We start from the raw sequence: 19,635 nt of genomic DNA, 5'->3' as shown, positions 1-19,635 counted from the left end.
CTGTAAAGCAATATCCTTTACCCCGGCGAGCAGCAGAGGGCATCCAGAAACATTTGGACCGCCTATTAAAATATGGTCTGCTTAAGCCCTGCCAATCAGAATGGAACACACCCCTTTTGCCTGTTCGGAAACCTGGGACAGATGAATACAGGCCAGTACAGGACTTGAGGCTCGTAAACCAGGCTATCGAGACCTTGCACCCAAATGTACCAAACCCATATACCCTGCTGAGTTTGATCCCACCAGAAGCAACATTTTTTACTGTATTGGATTTGAAAGATGCATTCTTCTGTTGCCGGCTGGCACCACAGAGCCAACCTATATTTGCCTTCCAGTGGGAAGACCCTTTGACAGGAACAAAAGGCCAGCTAACCTGGACAAGATTGCCCCAGGGATTCAAAAATTCCCCAACTTTATTTGGTACTGCCTTGGCGAAAGATTTAACAAGATACCCCTCAATACCTGGAGAAAAGGTGGTTCTGCAATATGTAGATGACCTTATACTAGCGGCAAAGGATTTTGATACCTGTAAAGAAGGGACAGAGGAACTGCTCCACTTGCTCTGGGAAGCTGGCTACCGAGTTTCCCAGAAAAAGGCACAGTTATGTTTAGAAAAGGTCAAATATTTGGGCTTTGACATCTCACACCAACAACGAGCATTGAGACCAGAGAGGAAAGAAGCTATTTGCCTTATTAAGGAACCTACCACAAGGAAACAACTCAGAGGATTCCTGGGAACAGCAGGGTTTTGTAGACTATGGATACCTGATTTCAGCAGTCTGGCCAAGCCCTTACATGAAAGCACTCGAGGTGCAGAAAAGGACCCATTCGTATGGGGACCTGAGCAGCAACAAGCCTTTTTAGCTATCAAACAACGACTTATGGAGGCCCCAGCCCTTGGACTGCCTAATTCGGAAAAACCCTTTCAGCTGTATGTACATGAACAGAATGGGATTGCAGCGGCAGTCCTGACCCAGAGATTAGGAAGTTGGAACCGTCCAGTAGCTTATTTGTCAAAACAATTGGACTCAGTAGCAAAAGGATGGCCTCCATGCCTAAGGGCAGTAGCGGCCACTGCAAGCCTTGTCAAAGAAGCTGATAAATTTACCTTTGGCCAGACGATGTATGTGAATGTACCTCATGCTGTTCTGACACTTATGGAATATAAGGGTAGTTATTGGCTAACAAACCCAAGGATGGCTAGATACCAAGGCCTATTGTGTGAAAATCTCAGGATTCATCTACGAGTAGTGAATATGCTCAATCCAGCAACTTTGCTGCCCCTACCAGAGGTAGATGATGAAGAATCACATGATTGTCTCCAAATAATGGATGAAGTTTATTCCAGTAGACCCGATCTGAAAGATGAACCATTGAAAAATCCAGATGTTGTATATTATACTGATGGTAGCAGTTACCTGCATGAGGGTGCCAGACGAGCAGGATATGCTGTGGTCACCAATGAGGAAGTTGTGGAAGCTGAAGCTTTGCCTGCTGGCACCTCAGCACAAAAGGCTGAACTTATAGGTTTAACTAGAGCTCTGCAATTGGCAGCCGGATGTAAGGCAAACATCTATACTGATTCTAAATATGCCTTCTTAACCCTGCATGCACATGGAGCTCTATGGAAAGAAAGAGGTCTAATAGGAGCCCACGGGAAGGCCTTGAAATATGGACCTGAAGTAGAAATCCTGTTGGAAGCAGTATGGGCTCCAGAACAGATTGCTGTAATGCACTGCAAAGGTCATGGACGTGGAAGGGATCCAATAACCAGAGGAAATCATGCTGCTGACAAAGCAGCCCGAGAGGCAGCCCAAAAGCCTGTGGGAGGATTTATAGCAGCCCTCATACCAGAGGTAGTTCCAGAAGAAGTTAAACCTCACTATACCCCAGAAGAGAGGAAGTGGGCTGAACAGGAAGGGGCGATTGTGAAGGACGGTTGGATGATCCTGCCAGACAATAGGATTTATGTACCTCATCACCTAGCAGGTACAATTGTAAGAAATTATCATGAATCTACTCACCTTGGCGGTACTGCAACCAGAGAGAGTCTCAGTCGGAAGTTGTATATTATTAACCTATCACAATTAGCAACTTGCATTTCCCAGAAATGTGTTCTTTGTGCTAAAAACAATCCCAGGCAGGGACCGGTACAACCTCCTGGAATCCAACATGTGGGATACGTCCCCATGGAAAGCCTAATTGTGGACTTCACAGAGCTGGTCCCTTCTAAGGGATTCAAGTATCTCCTTGTGTTTGTAGATACTCTTACCGGATGGGTTGAAGCTTTTCCCACCAGAACTGAAAAGGCACGAGAGGTAACTAAGAGACTCCTCACTGAATTGATCCCAAGGTTTGGATTACCTAGATGCATTGGAAGTGATAATGGGCCAGCGTTCATTGATCAAGTAGTACAAGAAGTATGTCGAGTCCTACAAGTGAAGTGGAGACTGCATGCAGCATATAGGCCTCAGAGTTCAGGGAAAACTGAAAGAATGAATCGGACTCTGAAAACCCAATTGGCAAAATTAACCCAGGAAACAGGATTGGGATGGGTAGATGTGTTACCCATAACACTGTTTCGTGTTCGGTGCGCACCCACAAAAAGACTTAAGTTGTCACCTTTTGAGCTCCTGTATGGGAGGCCGCCCTCCTTTGTTCAGGATATTCCAGCTGACCTCAAACAAATAGGAGACTATGTGACACAGGGACAAGTGCAATCTCTCTCCCGTGTTTTTGTTTCTCTTAACAGGTGGGCCCTCGAGCGCACGCCGTGCAGCATTGCCGAGCCGATTCATCAGTTCCAGGCTGGCGATAGCGTATGGGTGAAAGAGTGGAAACGCGATCCACTTGCACCTAAGTGGCGTGGACCTTACACCATCTTGCTCTCTACTCCAACAGCGGTGAAGGTAGCTGAGGTGACCCCCTGGATTCATCACTCCCGTTTGAAGAAGTCCGAAGGCAGTTGGACGTGCAAAGGTGACCCCTCTAATCCTTTAAAACTGACTCTCTCCAAAAACCCCTGTATCTAGCCCTACGGGGAACGGGCTAGGTCACGGGCAACATTAGACGACCGGCCTGCTGCAGCCACAACCTGGAAGCTGGCTGACCTGCGCACGCCTGAAGCTTGAGGAGCATCTGAACCAGCGATTGTGAACGGGAAGATTCTCTTATACAATTGATTGACTGCCCCCCCCCCTGTGGAACAATTATCAGAGATATTACTCATTGGGGATCCTTGGGACATATGTTTTGGTCTTGGTGGTTCCCCATTTCTGTCACTGGGGGAATTATATTGGGACTAATATTTTTTTGTTATCACAATAAGGTAATCTTTTGTGGAAGGAATGCATATACTAGACATCAACATGATTTTATTATTAATCCTGATCCCTTGGGAAGGGGAAGGGTCCTTGAATTTGAGCAAATTTGCTAAATATGGATTCCGCCATGACCACAATATGTGGGTAGGCTTAGCTGAGATGGTAGCCAAGGTTACAAATAGGACCAATTGCCTTGTTTGCTCTCTTGGGCCAGATGATTCAGAGGGAGGTATGCCCTTATTACCAATACCATTAAATGCCATTGGTATGGTAAGCGAAATGCCACACCAAACAGAAGTACAGAATTTCCCCGGATGGAACTCAACTAAACCAATACGAGTTATACCTGTACAAGGGGAATTCTGTGTACATAAATCATCAGAGGCAGCTGATTCTACCATGATAGGCTCTTCTCATTGCCACTATACTTGGGATTATATTAAGAATAGTCAAACCTGGGCAAACGGTACTACCTATCGAACTCGGAATACCTTGCCCTGTGCACCTCCTTTTATTCATGCATGAAAAATGGTGTGGAACATAACTGTGACAGAAAAAGGCAATCTAACTTACTGCACTGTGAACTCTGTACCCCTTTTGATATTTCGCCTTATGCACTCCACGTACCAAAAACCTCAGACCCGATGGTTGTGGTGGATATGTGGAGAATGGGCATACAAGAAACTCCCTTCCAAATGGAGTGGGACTTGTTTCCTGGGATGGGTATTACCACCAATGTGGATTATGCCCACTAGTTCAGCCAAGCGTACACGAAGAAACGCTGATATTTCTCATATAGCAGGAGGAAGTACCCAAAGTTGGAGCGATACTGATGATTGGCCACCAGAGCGCATTATAGCCTATTATGAACCTGCCTCCTGGAATCCTGATGAGCTCATACAAGGGGCTCGAGATCCTATTTATAATCTAAACAGAATAATTCGATTGCAAGCAGTAGTGGAACTTGTAACCAATGCAACGGCCCAGAGTTTGAGACTTATTGCACAACAGTTGGATGAAAGTAGAGCCGCCATTTTGCAGCTGAAAATGGGAATGGATTATGTACTTGCCAGGCAGGGAGGCCTATGTGGAGTCTTGAACTTGACAGGGAATGCCTGTTGCTTTAACATTTCTGATAATGGTGAGGCAATCCGTGTGTTGGCCACAAAGATGGAGAATATAGCACATGTCCCAGTACAAACATGGGAAGGATGGGATATGGGATGGCTCACCAACTGGTTACCAAATGTCGCAGGACTCAAAGGGATACTATTGTCTTGCTTGTTTTTCTTGACGGTAGTAGTAATGGTTTTGTGTATGGTGCCATGTATCATTTCATGTTTTAGAAGTACAATTAGCAAGATGATTTCAAATGAAACTTTACCTCATATCATGGCCCTATACAGAGCTTTACCTCAGGAATATGATGAAGGTCAAGCTATCAAGGACACTTGGGAAGGTCCTTGAGCTTGAAAGGGGGGAATGAGGCATCTGATCATAGCCTGCATTTTTAATCAAGGCTTATATTTTGATCAGATTCCTGTATTCCAAAAATGAGCTTAAATTCACAAATGTTTCTTTCGAGACAGGACACCAGCAGGCAAGGTCTTTGTCAGAGGCCCCTTTGGTTTATTGCGGTCATAAAACAGGCTGGGAACAAAAGGTCACACTGACCATACAAATGATAGAAGACAATCAAGGTTGCAAAAACAAATAGTGCCTCCCATTAAACTTGAGCCACATCTTCCTAAGGTTAAAAGGGCAAGAGCTAATACAAACAGCAGCTGGCCAAGGGAAGAGGCCTCTCTCTCTCTCTCTGAAACTGCTTTGAAGCTTCAGAGAATTTAGAAAACTTATAGAACTTAGCTTTTACTAAGTTCCTTTTTACTTAAACAAGATCTTTGCTTCTAAAAATCTATATATGTTATATGTATGAAATATTGGCTTAATGTAATTATGCAAAGGATTTAGAAAGTAAGAAATTATAGAATCATAGAAGAGTTGGAATAAGACCACGAGGGCCATTGAGTCCGGACCCCTGCCAGACAGAGAGACGCCATCGGAGCACTCCTGACATATGGTTGTCAAGCCTCTGCTTAATGACCTCCAAAGATAAAATTAGCCACCATCTGTTTTGGAGTGAATAGGGCAATAGGGCAAAAGATGAAATGTTAGTTAAGGCGCCTAGTCTAGGGCAAAAGGTTATTTGGTAATTAAGGTGCCTTGTAGAGGTTAATGGCTATTTATTTGCCAATTATAAATAGAAGGAAATATAGCTCTTTGTCTCCCATAAAAGGTAATAGGAAATGGGTGTATCTTTTATGATTGGTTCTAGCAAACAGCCAATAGGAATTTTAACCAGGCTGATTGGACAGAGGCAGCCAAAGGAGGAGCAAGGGGGCTGAGCTGAGGGAATATAAGTGCTGGCCATAAGGGCAGGAAGGCAGGCCAGAGCTTGGTAACCATATACCACTGTGCCTCTCATTTATTTGTCTGACAAATAAATTATTATTTTAATTTCTCTATTGCTGCGTTGAATATTTCATTCCAGCTAAGCGTTAACCACAAGCAGGGTGCTACATAATGAGATAAGAATCCAATGTCTTTGTTCAGACCAGGTCTCTCCATGGTTTTAAGTTTGGTAATGAGTTGCAATTCAGACATGTGGTTTATATATTTATACATGTATTTGCTGGGTACATTTATGAACATTTATTTTATATCTTAGACCTTACAATTCTCATAAGACTGGTGATATATCAAGATACTGAAAACCAGATATCGCCCATCCCTACTCATCACTCGGACTGGGTGCATGAGAAGGAAATTCAGATGTGCTACTACTAATCTGCAGCCAGCAGAATTTGAACGCACACCCTCCCAAGGCAGCCCTGGTACTGCCAAGGTCCCTGACTCAGCACAGATTATGCCCAGGAGGGAGGCAGAGCTGAATAAGCCTTGCAAGACTTGTGCAAATGGGAAAAAGCGCCCATTGTAAACGTGCAAGACACAGCCGCTGCTATTCTGAGTTATTTTGGTCCTGTGCGGTGCCAAGACAAGTTGCCTGTGTGTTTACTTCCACAACCGAGTAAAATTCCTGCACAGTCATCGTGAGGGGGAAAAGAGAAGAGGCCTCTGAGCCTGCCAACCATCACCCAGCGCGGGTGTCACAGGAAGCAAGAAAAAGAAAAACAAAAGAAAAACAGAGCAGAACAGCAACAGGAAACTCCCGACTCCTACCCATTAAGCCAGGACTGCCCAGTGGCTAAACTACATATTGACACAAAGACAGGGAGAGAACTGAGGTTTTGATACCTGGGAGGGAATCCTCGCAAGTTATCCAGAGATTTTGCTTGCAGCTTTGCAGTGAGGTTTTCCAGGTTGGATTTTTCCAAGAGCTTGTTATCTACAAGAAAATAAAGAAGATGGATGCTATGAAAGGGAAGACCAGAGAATAAGATCCCTGGAGAATTTACGGCAACACATCTCCCACTGGCAGCGATGCAGGATGGAAGACTTTCCCAAAAATATTCTACTTTTAGAAATACATTGTTTCCCAGTGCTGGGTTTACGTATAAGCTAAACAAGCTATCACTTAGGGCCCCACTCTCTTGGGGGCCCCAAAAATTTAAAGAAAAAAACTCCTGGATGTACATTTCCAAAATAGAAGATAAAAAACAAATAAAATAAAACCTACATACAGCAACAGTGTTTTGTGTTGTGTAGGCTCCTATGATGTAAGTCCCACCTGCTATATAAAGGGCCCCATTACCTTCAGCAGTTTAGGGCCTCGTCAAACCTAAATCCAGCTGTTAAGTTGTGGGTGAACATATCAGACGACACAGCGATTCTTCAAACAGCTCTTGTTTATTCATAGGACAGGACAGAACTGAACTGAAGGGTTCAGTCAGCCTGCTTATATAGAGCTCCAGTACAATGTACCATATTTTTTGCTCCATAGGGCGCACCGGACCATAGGGCGCACCTAGTTTTTAGGGGGGGGAATAAAGAAATAAAAATTTAGCCCCAAAGAGCAAAGAAGCCAAGACAGCGAGCGGGAACTCCCGCCGCGCTCAGAAGGCTTGCGGATAGCTGCCTGAAGCTTGCATTCGCTCCATAGGACGCACACACATTTCCCCTTCATTTTTGGAGGGGGGAAAGTTTGTCCTATAGAGGGGGGGGGAAAGGATAACTGTAACAATTTTCTAAAACTATCCAATCATTGAACATCACTTTCAATCCCTTATTTGCATAACTATCTATAGTATCCCCCTGCTGGCCCAGGGTGAGAACTTCAGTACATAACACCGGCCCTGATTGTTTCATAAATTAACAGGCTGCATGGTGAATAGAACACAATGCAGGTCAAACAGAGCAGTCAAATCTAAATCAAATTGATGATTAACTTTTTTCAGGTGCCTATTGCTAGGAAGCAAATATAATTGTGTAAACAGCTCTTCAGCATTGCAAAATTGGTGTGTTAACCATTTTCAATCCTCTTCCCCTCCCCCTTGAAATCTAATGTAGGAAAACACTTAAAGTAGCTACAAGAATTCTAATTTTTAAAAACCAAGTAAAATTCTGAATTTGTTCAAAGCTAACACTGAAATCCCACCAAAGCTGCAATCCTATATCCATTTACCAGCACGGAAGCCAATTTAACTCAATGGAACTTACTCCTGAGGAGACATTTTTTGCAAGTGAACTTGATTGAGCGCCCTTATCCCCACCCGCAATCTAATATTTTAGTGCAACTCCTTTTCCAAGTGGGAAACTTTTTCCACCATTTCAAATCAATACAAAATTATCAAGACATGACTCTTCTTTCCTAAAGTCTCATTAACACACTAAATCAGATCTATGCTGATTTAGGACAATAGAAAATTAATATATAGATAGATCTGACTTCATGCCAGCTCAGCCTTTAAGAGCCACGGTTGCTCTTAAATTCTTAGTATCATAGAATTATAGGTACCGTATGTACCCCAAGGGTCATCTAGTCCAACCCTCTGCAATGCAGGTTCTTATTTCATACAATGCAAAATTACTTACTTTGTAGGCCCAGAGCAAGAGGCTGTTTATTGTTGAACAGGCTAAAACAACAACAACAACAACAGGAGATGTAAGGAGCCAAAACAATGAGCTAAGGGTGGAATCAAAGCTACAGCCCATAATAACTGGATACAGTACAGTGGTACCTCCCAAGACGAATGCCTCGCAAGACGGAAAACTCGCAAGAAGAAAGAGTTTTCCGTTTTCCGAGGTGCTTCGCCAGACGAATTTCCCTATGGGCTTGCTTCACAAGAAGAAAGCCCATAGGGAAATCTTTGGGGACCTCTTTTAAAATGCTGGCGGTCGGGAGCAAAGACTTTCGCCCACCGCCGGCCTTCAGAAGAGGTCCTGGACCTCTTCTGAAGGCCGGCGGGGGGCGAACGGCTTTGCTCCCGACCACCAGCATTTTAACAGCACCCCGGGACAGCGGAGACTTCTCCGCTGTCCCAGGGCGATTTTAAAATGCTGGGGGTCGGCAGCAAAGCCTTCGCTGCCGACCGCCAGCATTTTAAAAGCCCCCGGGACAGCGGAGACTTCTCCGCTGTCCCGGGGCGATCTTAAAATGCTGGCGGGTGGCAGCGAAGCCCTCCTGTCCCCGGAGCTTGCGGGGCGGGAGGTGGGAAGAAAAGCCCTTGTCCCCCCCCCCCAGCCTTCAGAAGAGGTCGGGGGACAGACTGTCCCCGGACCTGGTCTGAAGGCGGTTTCCATAGGAACGCACTGATTGATTTTCAATGCATTCCTATGGGAAACCGTGCTTCGCAAGACAAAAAACTCGCAAGAAGAAAAACTCGTGGAACGAATTAATTTCGTCTTGCGAGGTACCACTGTATTTCACTTTCCAATTGTTCATTGCTATAATTGCCACGACACATGTGCCCTTTTTCGCAATAAGAACTTTTTATTCTCCCAGACTTAACAATGGCCATATTTGTCTGGTGCTTTAAAAAATTCTTCCCCCAACTTCTTCCCCATTGCTATTAAAGCTGGTTTTATGCTGCTGTGATTATTCTGTATTCTACAAGGCCTCCTCTCCCGCTGTTGTTTTGTGTAGCTTATAACTGGTTTTATTGTCGGAAACCTTGGCCTGCATTTTGTAATTTCATAAGCCGTAAAAAGAGTCCAAGAGGACAAGGAGGTACACGAAGTCACTCACTGAATAAAAAACCTCTCCCCAATCTAGCAGAGGGCTGAGCGGATCCTGCCGATTCGGACCGGTTGCCATGGTTACGAAGCCGCACAGAGCACTGAATGCTTGTACGCAGGACGAACGGGGCAAACCGCCTTGGAGCAAAAAATACGACAAGTGACTTTAGCTACATCTCGACTAGTGCAAGTTTTAGAGGTGGGGGAAGAATGAGCAGAGGTTGCACAGCCACCTGTCAGGGATCCTTTACCTCCGATTCCTGCATTGCAAGGGGTTGGGCTAGAGGACCTTTAGGGACCCCTTCCCACGCTACAGTTCTAGGATTCTAACAACGTTCTTTTGCTGCAGTGCAGCGTCGTCTTATTGCGGCATGATTCTGCATTGGGTAGAAATATGCACAGGTGCAGTTTTGGAAGGGATAAAACATCTACATGAGATGGTGTTTGGATGACGCTCAGGTCTAGCCGCATGCATGCGCCAGTGCTAGGAGGGAAACAGCCAAGGCTGGGGCTCGTGTGCAAATTCCGGGTGTCAGGCAGCCTTGCTGTTGTTGTTGTTTAGTCATGTCCGACTCTTCGTGACCCCCTGGACCAGAGCACGCCAGGCACTCCTGTCTTCCACTGCCTCCCACAGTTTGGTCAAACTCATGCTGGTAGCTTCGAGAACACTGTCCCACCATCTCATCCTCTGTCGTCCCCTTCTCCTTGTGCCCTCCATCTTTCCCAACATCAGGGTCTTTTCCAGGGAGTCTTCTCTTCTCATGAGGTGGCCAAAGTCTTGGAGCCTCAGCTTCACGATCTGTCCTTCCAGTGAGCACTCAGGGCTGATTTCCTTAGGAATGGATTGGTTTGATCTTCTTGCAGTCTATGGAACCTTCAAGAGTCTCCTCCAGCACCATAATTCAAAAGCATCAATTCTTCAGCGATCAGCCTTCTTTATGGTCCAGCTCTCACTTCCATACATCACTACTGGGAAAACCAGAGCTTTAACTATATGGACCTTTGTTGGCAAGGTGATGTCTCTACTTTTTAAGACGCTCAGGCAGCCTAGCTGGATGTAAAAAGGGTCCGTTCGAAAGTGGCTCGCAGTGGCCATTCTCACACGCTTTTCAGTAGGGTGGCGCTGTGGGTTAAACCACTGAGCCTAGGGCTTGCCGATCAGAAGGTCGGCGGTTCGAATCCCTGTGACGGGGTGAGCTCCCGTTGCTCGGTCCCTGCTCCTGCCAACCTAGCAGTTCGAAAGCACGTCCAAGTGCAAAAAGATAAATAGGTACCACTCTGGCAGGAAGGGAAACGGCGTTTCCGTGCGCTGCTCTGGTTCGCCAGAAGCGGCTTAGTCATGCTGGCCACATGACCCGGAAGCTGTACGCTGGATCCCCCGGCCAGTAAAGTGAGATGAGCGCCGCAACCCCAGAGTCGGCCACGACTGGACCTAATGGTCAGGGGTCCTTTTACCTAAGGCAAAGAGGCAGCTGGAGAGAGGATGCTGAGATCCAGCACCAAATCTGGGCCAGACACTAAAACCTTCTGGGTGGCCACAGCCTGGGGGCAAGTGCGGAACAAAAAACTCTTTGGTTATGAGATGAAACGCCAGTTAGAGCAGGTTCTCCAAGGGTGTAGCAGGAGAGGACGGCAGGTCCAGTGGTAAAACTGAAGGGCAATCTATAGTGTCAAAATACTTAAGGTACGTCTGTAAGAGGCTTCTTTTTAATTATACTTTGGGACTGATTCCTGTTCTTATGTAGATACCTTGTTTTATACTTTCTGGGTGCCCCATGATTGTATTTTAAAGTTGTTGTGTTCTAGGTTATAAAATCCAGCACTGGTGGGAGTCGTTCCTTTTCGTTTTCCAGTGCATTTCTTATCCGCAGTGGTTTAAATCAGGATGCAGAAGCTGCCACTCTACTCCAACTCACACCAATCCCCAAATACCTGTGAGACTAGCTCTTTCCCTACAGACCCTCTCGGCTGTTAAGGAGGCAGTGGTGGCCCCAACTTGAAAGGCTTTTAAAGAGGGTGGGACAAGTGCACGGGCTATCAAAGGCTACTAGGTTATTCTGAGAGGCACTGACGGGCTCTCAAGTCACCCAGTGAGCTTCACGTCCACAAGTGGGGATTTGAACCCGGGTCTCCTGGGTCCCAGTCCGACATTCTAACCACTGGACCAACCTGACTCCTATCCCTCCCAGGTCAGGAGCAAGTCTTGCTGAGCTCAATGAGACTTTCTGACCTCTCAGGTGCATGCATACAAGATTGCAACCTCCTTGCAGAATCTTTGCAATGCCTTTACGAAAACAGAAACTGAGCAGTGCCAGCTTTTGAAACTGCATCGGTTCCTCCAAGGAACGGCGGCTGTTCCTGCTTCCCAGGAGGCTGACTTATGTTGCATTACATTGTTTTCCTACTGCTCTTTTGAACGTTGCAACATTCCGCAGAAAAGAGGATGCTAAAATGATTTCCCCTTCCGCACTTTGGTGCGTGTGGTCTCGCCCAAAAATGGAACCTGCACGTCCGTTTGTCTGCGGTTCGCCAGAATTTGTCGTGCCTCCCTGTGGCCATCTGCCTTGGTGGCGCCGCAGCACATTGAGAGGGGCTGGTGATGCCGGCGTCTGGCTGCCAGAGTCCCAGGGTTCTGAGTTCAAGTTCCCAGCAATGAAGATCATAGGGTGACCACGGGTCAATCACTCTCTCTTACAGGGTGCTTGTGAAACCCCCATACCTGTGGAGCACTGAGCTCCCCGGAAAAAGGATGAGGAACATACTGGCATCTGTCTGCCTTGAGAGGCAATGGAGTGTGCCTCTAGGGGTGAAGTCAAACTGCTGTGACCTCTCAGGACAAGGGTCAGCAACGTGTGGCCCATGGGCCAGATGCGGCCCAGGAAGACAGTTTTACCAGCCCACGAGCCACCCACAAACCGAGCCGCCCGCTTGGCAAGTCCCCCGTGCACTGCACTAAAGCAGTGTAGCGCAGCGCGAGGACTTGCCGAGTGGCGCCGGAAATGGCGTCTGCACATGCACAGATACCAGAAATTGCGTCTGCGCATGTCCAGACGCCGAAAACCGTTTCTGCGCAGAGATGATTTACGGCATCGCACTGCACCAGTCCGGCCCACGGACGATCTCCGTGGGAGTGATCCGGCCCATGGCCAGTAAACCTTGCTGACCCCTGTCCCAGGAGATCCTGGGCTGGCCAGATGACAAGATCCCCCCTTTCAGCCTCGCTGATGTGGTCCCAAGAGCAAGACGTTTGGCACCAGCTTGGCTGCAGGAGTTGCCGGAAGGAGGCAGACAAGGAGCCATCCAACCGTCTTAGGGACTCCAAACTGGGTTTGTGTAGGGTTTACCTCTTAGCCTTTTCTTCTCCCACTAGGCAGCAGAGGTTTAGGATCAGAGTTTTCCTTCTCCTAGACAGGCTCCCTTCCCATCTGCCCCTCACTTCCGTCTACAGCATGTGCAGGAGCCGCTTTCTTGACAGCTGGACCCACTCTTGGTCTTGTCTGCTCAATCTGCCAGAGCTTGTCTTTGCAGGTAGGGGAGGTCCCTCACTTCCTCCATTCCAGGAGATTAGGTGACTATTGGGGTCCCTGCCAACTCTACAGCTCTCTGATTCTATGGTCACCAGCACAGATTTGAGGCCTCCTTTCCAGGCTGACTGTCCAAGACCAAAACGAAAGCAGAGCTATTAGGAAAAGCCATTCTTGGCTCGAGCCCACTCAGAGGAAGAGAGCGTTCCCCAACATATCCAAGAGTTGTTTGCCGTTGTTCTGCCTTTTCAAAGAATGTCCTTTTACACAGATGATGATGATGACTTAAAGGAATGTTCCCTTCATTGGTCTACTAATCCACAAACAGTACAAATTAGCAATGCTTTTAGCAGGCAGGAAAACAAAGACGATCTCATTGCCTTTTTCATAAGCAGGGGGAGGGGGGATAATTTTGACGGCGCTACAGCTGGCATTTCCTGCCTTGGTTTAATTGCAACCATCAATATTTTAAATGATGCAGGACAGCCCAAGGAGTTGGAGAGAAATAATGCTATGAAGAGAGAGAGCAAGATGCCTTTCAGGCAGGACTCAGTTCTTCAGCTTGTAGAAGATGAGAGGGAGGAGACCATTCCCAGGGAGGGAATGTTGCAAAACTTTGCTTCAGACAGGGCAGGTCTCGCAGTGCTACTTTTATTGAGGATCTTTGCACATGGGCAGGATCACATGGGTGGAGGAGAGGATCCTTCCAGCTAGCAGAACATACGCCCATTTGTGGCCACAGAGCAGCAAGGCCAAACAAATGCCAACTACTCACTTCTCCTTTCTTTTCTTTTTTTAAAAGATATTTATTAAAATTTCCAATTTTTATACAAACAAAAAGCAAAAAAGTTTAAAAACACATATAGTTCACAATACTTAGTTTTCAATGACATATTTCCCTGACCTCCTCATACCTCCCCTTCTTATATTCCAATTCAAATTATTTATTCAGCAAATCCTTATCTCAAAGCATTACAGCTAAAAACCCCTTAATTTCTATCCGACATCATTCAACATTCATTAATTTTACAATATTTCTGTAAATAGTCCTTGAATTTCTTCCAATCTTCTTCCGCCGACTCTTCTCCCTGGTCACGGATTCTGCCAGTCATTTCTGCCAATCCCATGCAGTCAATCATCTTCATCTGCCATTCTTCCAGAGTGGGTAAATCTTGCACCTTCCAGTACTTTGCAATAAGTATTCTTGCTGCTGTTGTAGCATACATTAAGAAAGTTCTATCCTTTTTGACACCAACTGGCCGACCATACCCAAGAGAAAGGCCTCTGGTTTCTTCAAGAAGGTATATTTAAATACCTTTTTCAATTCGTTATAGATCATTTCCCAGAAAGCCTTAATCTTAGGGCACGTCCACCAAAGGTGAAAAAATGTACCTTCATTTTCTTTACATTTCCAACATTTATTATCGGGCAAATGGTAAATTTTTGCAAGCTTGACTGGGGTCATGTACCACCTGTATATCATTTTCATAATATTTTCTCTTAAGGCATTACATGCCGTAAATTTCATCCCAGTGGTCCACAACTGTTCCCAGTCAGCAAACATAATGTTATGTCCAACATCTTGTGCCCATTTAATCATAGCTGATTTGACAGTCTCATCCTGAGTGTTCCATTTCAGCAGCAAGTTATACATTTTTGACAAAATCTTAGTTTTGGGTTCTAACAGTTCTGTTTCCAATTTAGATTTTTCCACCTGGAAGCCAACTTTCTTATCCAAATTGTAAGCCTCCATTATCTGATAATAATGAAGCCAGTCTTGCACTTTGTTTTTTAGTTTCTCAAAACTCTGCAGTTTCAGTCTATCTCCTTCTTGTTCCAAAATTTCCCAATACTTCGGCCATCTGGCCTCCATATTGAGCTTTTTCTGAGCTTTCGCTTCCATTGGTGACAACCACCTTGGGGTTTTATTTTCCAATAAATCTTTATATCTAATCCAAACATTAAACAATGCTTTCCTAACAATATGGTTTTTAAATGCTTTATGTGCTTTAACCTTGTCATACCACAAATATGCATGCCACCCAAAAACATTGTTAAAACCTTCTAGATCCAAAATGTCTGTGTTCTCAAGAAGCAGCCAGTCTTTCAACCAGCAGAACGCTGCTGATTCATAGTAAAGTTTAAAGTCTGGCAGGGCAAATCCACCCCTTTCCTTTGCATCAGTTAATATCTTAAATTTTATTCTGGGCTTCTTGCCCTGCCAGACAAATTTAGAAATGTCTTTCTGCCACTTCTTGAAACAGTCCATCTTGTCCACAATTTGCAATGTTTGAAACAAAAACAACATTCTAGGCAATACATTCATCTTTATAGCTGCAATTCGACCCAACAAGGAAAGCTTCATCACTTCTCCTTTCTCTAGCGATGTTGAAACCAGGGGATAAAACGGTTTTAAATCACACGGGGAAATGAATTAATGGGTCATTCCCCTTGTGACAATTCTTCTTTGTTAGCGAGGGTCTCTATTTACCATGGCGAATGTTATTTCCTAATGGCACAAGAGAGAAAGTGAAGATTGAATCAGTGCACTAATTGAAGAAGTGATAATGTAATTGATGGGGTTTTCCACTCGCGTCATCTTTATATAGATGTAGATAAAACAGAGAGACCTTTGAACATGTGGATTACGGAGAATCAAGGCTTGGATAGAAACCAAGAGATCTTAATCACAGTCTTCCTGCAGTTTTGGCTTTGCTAATTAGCAAACATGTAGGGCTGAGAAACAGCGATCTGGTGGGAATATTCAGCAGCCCATCCCTCAACAAAAACTCCTTGATTTGCATGAATGAATTAAGTGGATGCTTGTCAAATTTGCAGATGAGACAAAAACTGGGAGCGGTAGATAATCAGGTGACAGCATCAGGGTTCAAGATGCTCTTAACAGGTTGAAGAGATGGAACCAAACCAACAAAATGAATTTCAATGGGGACAAATGTCAGGTTCTGCACTTTGGCAGGAAGAACCAGATTCACAAATAAACAATGGGGGACACCTGGCTTGCCAGTAGTACATGTGAAAAGGATCAAGGGGTCTTAGTAGACTACAAGCTTAACTCAAGCCAACAGTGTGATGCAGCAGCAAAAGAAGAAATGCTATTCTAGGCTGAATCAACAAAAGTCAAGTGTCCAGATCAAGGGAAGTAATAGTACCATTCTATTCTGCCTTGGTCGGACCCCACCTGGAATACTGTGTCCAATTCTGGGCACCACAATTTAAGAAGGATGTTGACAATCTGGAAGGTGTGCAGAGGAGGGTGATCAAGAATGATCAAGGGTCTAGAAACCAAGCCTCATGAGGAATGGATGAGGGAGTTGGACATATTTAGCCTGGAAAAAAGGAGACTGAGAGGAGATATATCTAAAGGGCTGTCACATGGAAGATGGCGCCATCATGTTTTCTCCTGCTCTGGATGGTAGGAGTCCAATTACAGTGGTTTGTTGTTGTTTAGTCGTTTAGTCGTGTCCGACTCTTCGTGAACCCATGGACCAGAGCACGCCAGGCACTCCTGTCTTCCACTGCCTCCCGCAGTTTGTTCAGACTCATGTTTGTAGCTTCGAAGACACTATCCAACCATCTCATCCTCTGTCGTCCCCTTCTCCTTGTGCCCTCCATCTTTCCCAACATCAGGGTCTTTTCCAGGGAGTCTTCTCTTCTCAGGAGGTGGCCAAAGTATTGGAGCCTCAGCTTCACGATCTGTCCTTCCAGTGAGCACTCAGGGCTGATTTCCTTCAGAAACCCCTTCATGGATCACTGCCTTGCCATGGCGAAGGGGCTTGAAGAACTCAAAGAAGCTATGAACTATGCCGAGCAGGGCACCCAAGATGAACAGGTCATAGTGGAGAGTTTTGACCAAACGTGATCCACCTGGAGGAGGAACCGGCAAGCCACTCCAGTATCCCTGCCAAGAAAACTCCATGGACAAAGACAATTACAGTGGTACCTCGGGTTAAGTACTTAATTTGTTCTGGAGGTCCGTTCTTAACCTGAAACTGTTCTTAACTTGAAGCACCATTTTAGCTAATCAGGCCTCCGCTGCCCTCGCACGATTTCTGTTCTCATCCTGAAGCAAAGTTCTTAACCTGAGGTACTATTTCTGGGTTAGCGGAGTCTGTAACCTGAAGCGTATGTAACCCGAGGTACCACTGTAGTGGAATAAAATGGCAAGAAAGGAGATTCTGACTAAACATTCAGAAGAGCTGTTCGCAGTGGAACAGACCTGCAACATGAAAGAATCTTTCCCAGGTGCTGGTGAATTAGTCTTACAAACTCTTCCCATGTATAAAGTGCCAACAAGCTAGTCCTCAGGGCTCTGCAACCGCCCCCGCCTCCATCCCCAACAGAGGAACCAAATAGAGTCACACCAGGATGAATCAGAAGCACAAACTTAGCTACTCCCACAGAGCCAGCTGCAAACAACATGCTTTAGCCAAGAGACCATCCTCTCTCTGAACTGTACAAATCCTCATTTCTCTGGCAATTATTTATCCAGCAGCCGTGACTTGGGGACACTTCCATCAGTGAAAGCAAACAGTGGGCTAAAAAGGAGAGATCAAAATCCCTTCTTTACTGTTCACCTTCCCAGTTTCTTTTTCCTAATGACTGATGAGAGAGACAAAGTAAGTTCAAGTGTTGCACTCGGGCAGGATTCAAGTAGTCGTTCAGCCAAGCACCTAGTTCTCATTGAGGTGGCAAACTTGTCTCTGGGCTGTACCATTTCAGACTGTGAGGGAAGACCATACTTTGTGGAATGTTCGTGCATTAAAAAAATAAAAAATCCTTGCAGACAGAAAGCTAGCATGCAAGCAGAGGTGCCAACTTGAATAACATATTGGGGGGGGGGCAGGTAAGCCCTGCCCCACATAATCAATCACAGATTAGGTTAGGTTAGATTGAGTCTGAGGGTGGGTTGGGGCAGTGCATATGATTTCTGCAAAGTAGCTATTTGTGTGCGTGTGTGCCATGACTCTGCACAAACTCCGGCCACAACATGGCACCACCTTAAAACCACAATGGCTGTTTAGTTCTGGGAAATGTTCCGGGTTTTGTTTTGCTTTTTTCCAAACTATGTTGATTTTTTTATTTAAAAAACCAGCTACCAAGCATACAGTATTGTCTTCCAGGACCAATGCGCGCACAGGTGTTAAGTCTTGCATGCATGCAGCCATCCACATGTTCCCAAAACGAACTTGGAAAATCTTTTTACATCAAGCTCGCATCCAGAGGGTATCCAATCTAAAGCGTCAAGGTAATTTCTCCCTAGTGGCAGCTGTGACTGAGACGGACGGCAAATTACTGTGCTGCTATTTAAAAAAAAGGGATACTGTGCTTCTTGTTAATAAAGGATATGACTCAAGATACGATGGAGTCAAACCCAACTCCTTCTTTCCCCCTCCAATGGGGAATTAAACATTCCAGTGCCATCAATCATGGTCAATGTCAACCCAGGCAGCGAGCAGGTGTCAATCTGGAGAGAAAGGGGAGACGGCAGGGTCCAAAAATTGGATGAGGATTCAGGAGTTGCATCTTCTGCAATATGAGGAGGAATCCTAGGGGGTGGCCCTTTTGGATCTTGCTTAAAATAAAAACTAAAAGATATTCCCTGTTACAAGAGTCGGACACGACTAAACGACTAAACAACAACAACAAATAGAAATGTTTTTTTTTAATGCCACCCCTCTCCTTTTCCTTATTCATCCCGCCCTCAGTTGGTGACGTTGTCTTCCCACATGGGTGCAATAAAGCGTTGGCTTGTTTACCGTTCTGGGTGGCGGTTGTTGCTCACGGAAAGCAGGACAAAACACACGCACACACCCAACCCCCCCCCTGCAGGCAGTAAAATAACTGCATTATTAAGGGTTTGGGGGGCAGCAAATGTCCATCTGTGCAATCGGCGCTGCCCCCTCTCCCTGCTGCCTTTTCTCGGACTTTAATCAAGACTGCACTTTGCACATGCTCTCGTGCCTCCCGGGGCTTGGTCCCCTAAGCACGGGAGCTGGTTGAGCACCTGCGGAGATCCGCGGCGCAAACCTGCGCGCCCACCCCGGGACCCCCGGCTCCCTCCGCAGCCGCTCGACGCGGGCTCCCCGGGAGCGCTTTCCGCAGGGGGAGTCGCTGGCAAGACTGCCTTTGGGAATGTGCAGATGGCCCTGCCCTCCCTCCGGCTGCGCCCCGCCGACTCACAGGCCTCCACCAGGTCGAGGAAGCGCGCCTTCTGCGCCCGATCCCGCTGCTGCAGCTGCCGGACGATGTGGCGCTTCCAGCAGCGGCGACACAGCCGGCCGCCGCCGCCTCCACTCTCGGCCATGGCGCCCCGCCGCAGCCCCGGGGGCCCGGATGACAAAGGGCGACGCGCGGCCAAAGGGGGAGGGAACTCCCAGTGACGTCGACGCCCAGGGGTGGGGCCAGAGCGGGGGAATCCCCCCGGAGTCGCCGCCCCGAGGAAGAGCCGGCGAGGCTTAGAGCGCTGGAACTGGAAGACATCCAGTGCTGGATTTGGGTATAAACTAAACAAGCTATAGCTTAGGGCCCCACTCTCTTGGAAGCCCCCAAGAAAATTAAAGGAAGAAAAACTG

The 19,635-nt window shown here is 46.3% G+C and overlaps 1 protein-coding gene across 5 annotated transcripts in view; it reads right to left on the bottom strand.

The window, feature by feature from the left end:
* The window catches only part of ATG16L2 (autophagy related 16 like 2), a 64,164-nt gene extending 44,741 nt beyond the window's left edge, over positions 1–19,423 (bottom strand). For 4 of the 5 annotated variants that reach the window (XM_053385317.1, XM_053385319.1, XM_053385318.1 and 1 more), the window contains exons 1-2: positions 19,244–19,423; positions 6,639–6,729 (exon numbers count right to left, since the gene is read on the bottom strand). In XM_053385317.1, the coding sequence (XP_053241292.1) occupies positions 6,639–6,729; positions 19,244–19,367 (215 nt within the window). In that variant the 5' untranslated portion in view covers positions 19,368–19,423. The remainder of the gene's footprint in view (positions 1–6,638; positions 6,730–19,243) is intronic. The other variant, XM_053385321.1, reaches the window with a different exon arrangement.
* Between the last annotated feature and the right edge of the window lie 212 nt (positions 19,424–19,635).

This window comes from Podarcis raffonei, chromosome 4 (genome assembly GCF_027172205.1).
Source record: "Podarcis raffonei isolate rPodRaf1 chromosome 4, rPodRaf1.pri, whole genome shotgun sequence".
Taxonomy (NCBI): Eukaryota; Metazoa; Chordata; class Lepidosauria; order Squamata; family Lacertidae; genus Podarcis; species Podarcis raffonei.
This window is presented reverse-complemented; position numbering and strand designations above follow the sequence as displayed.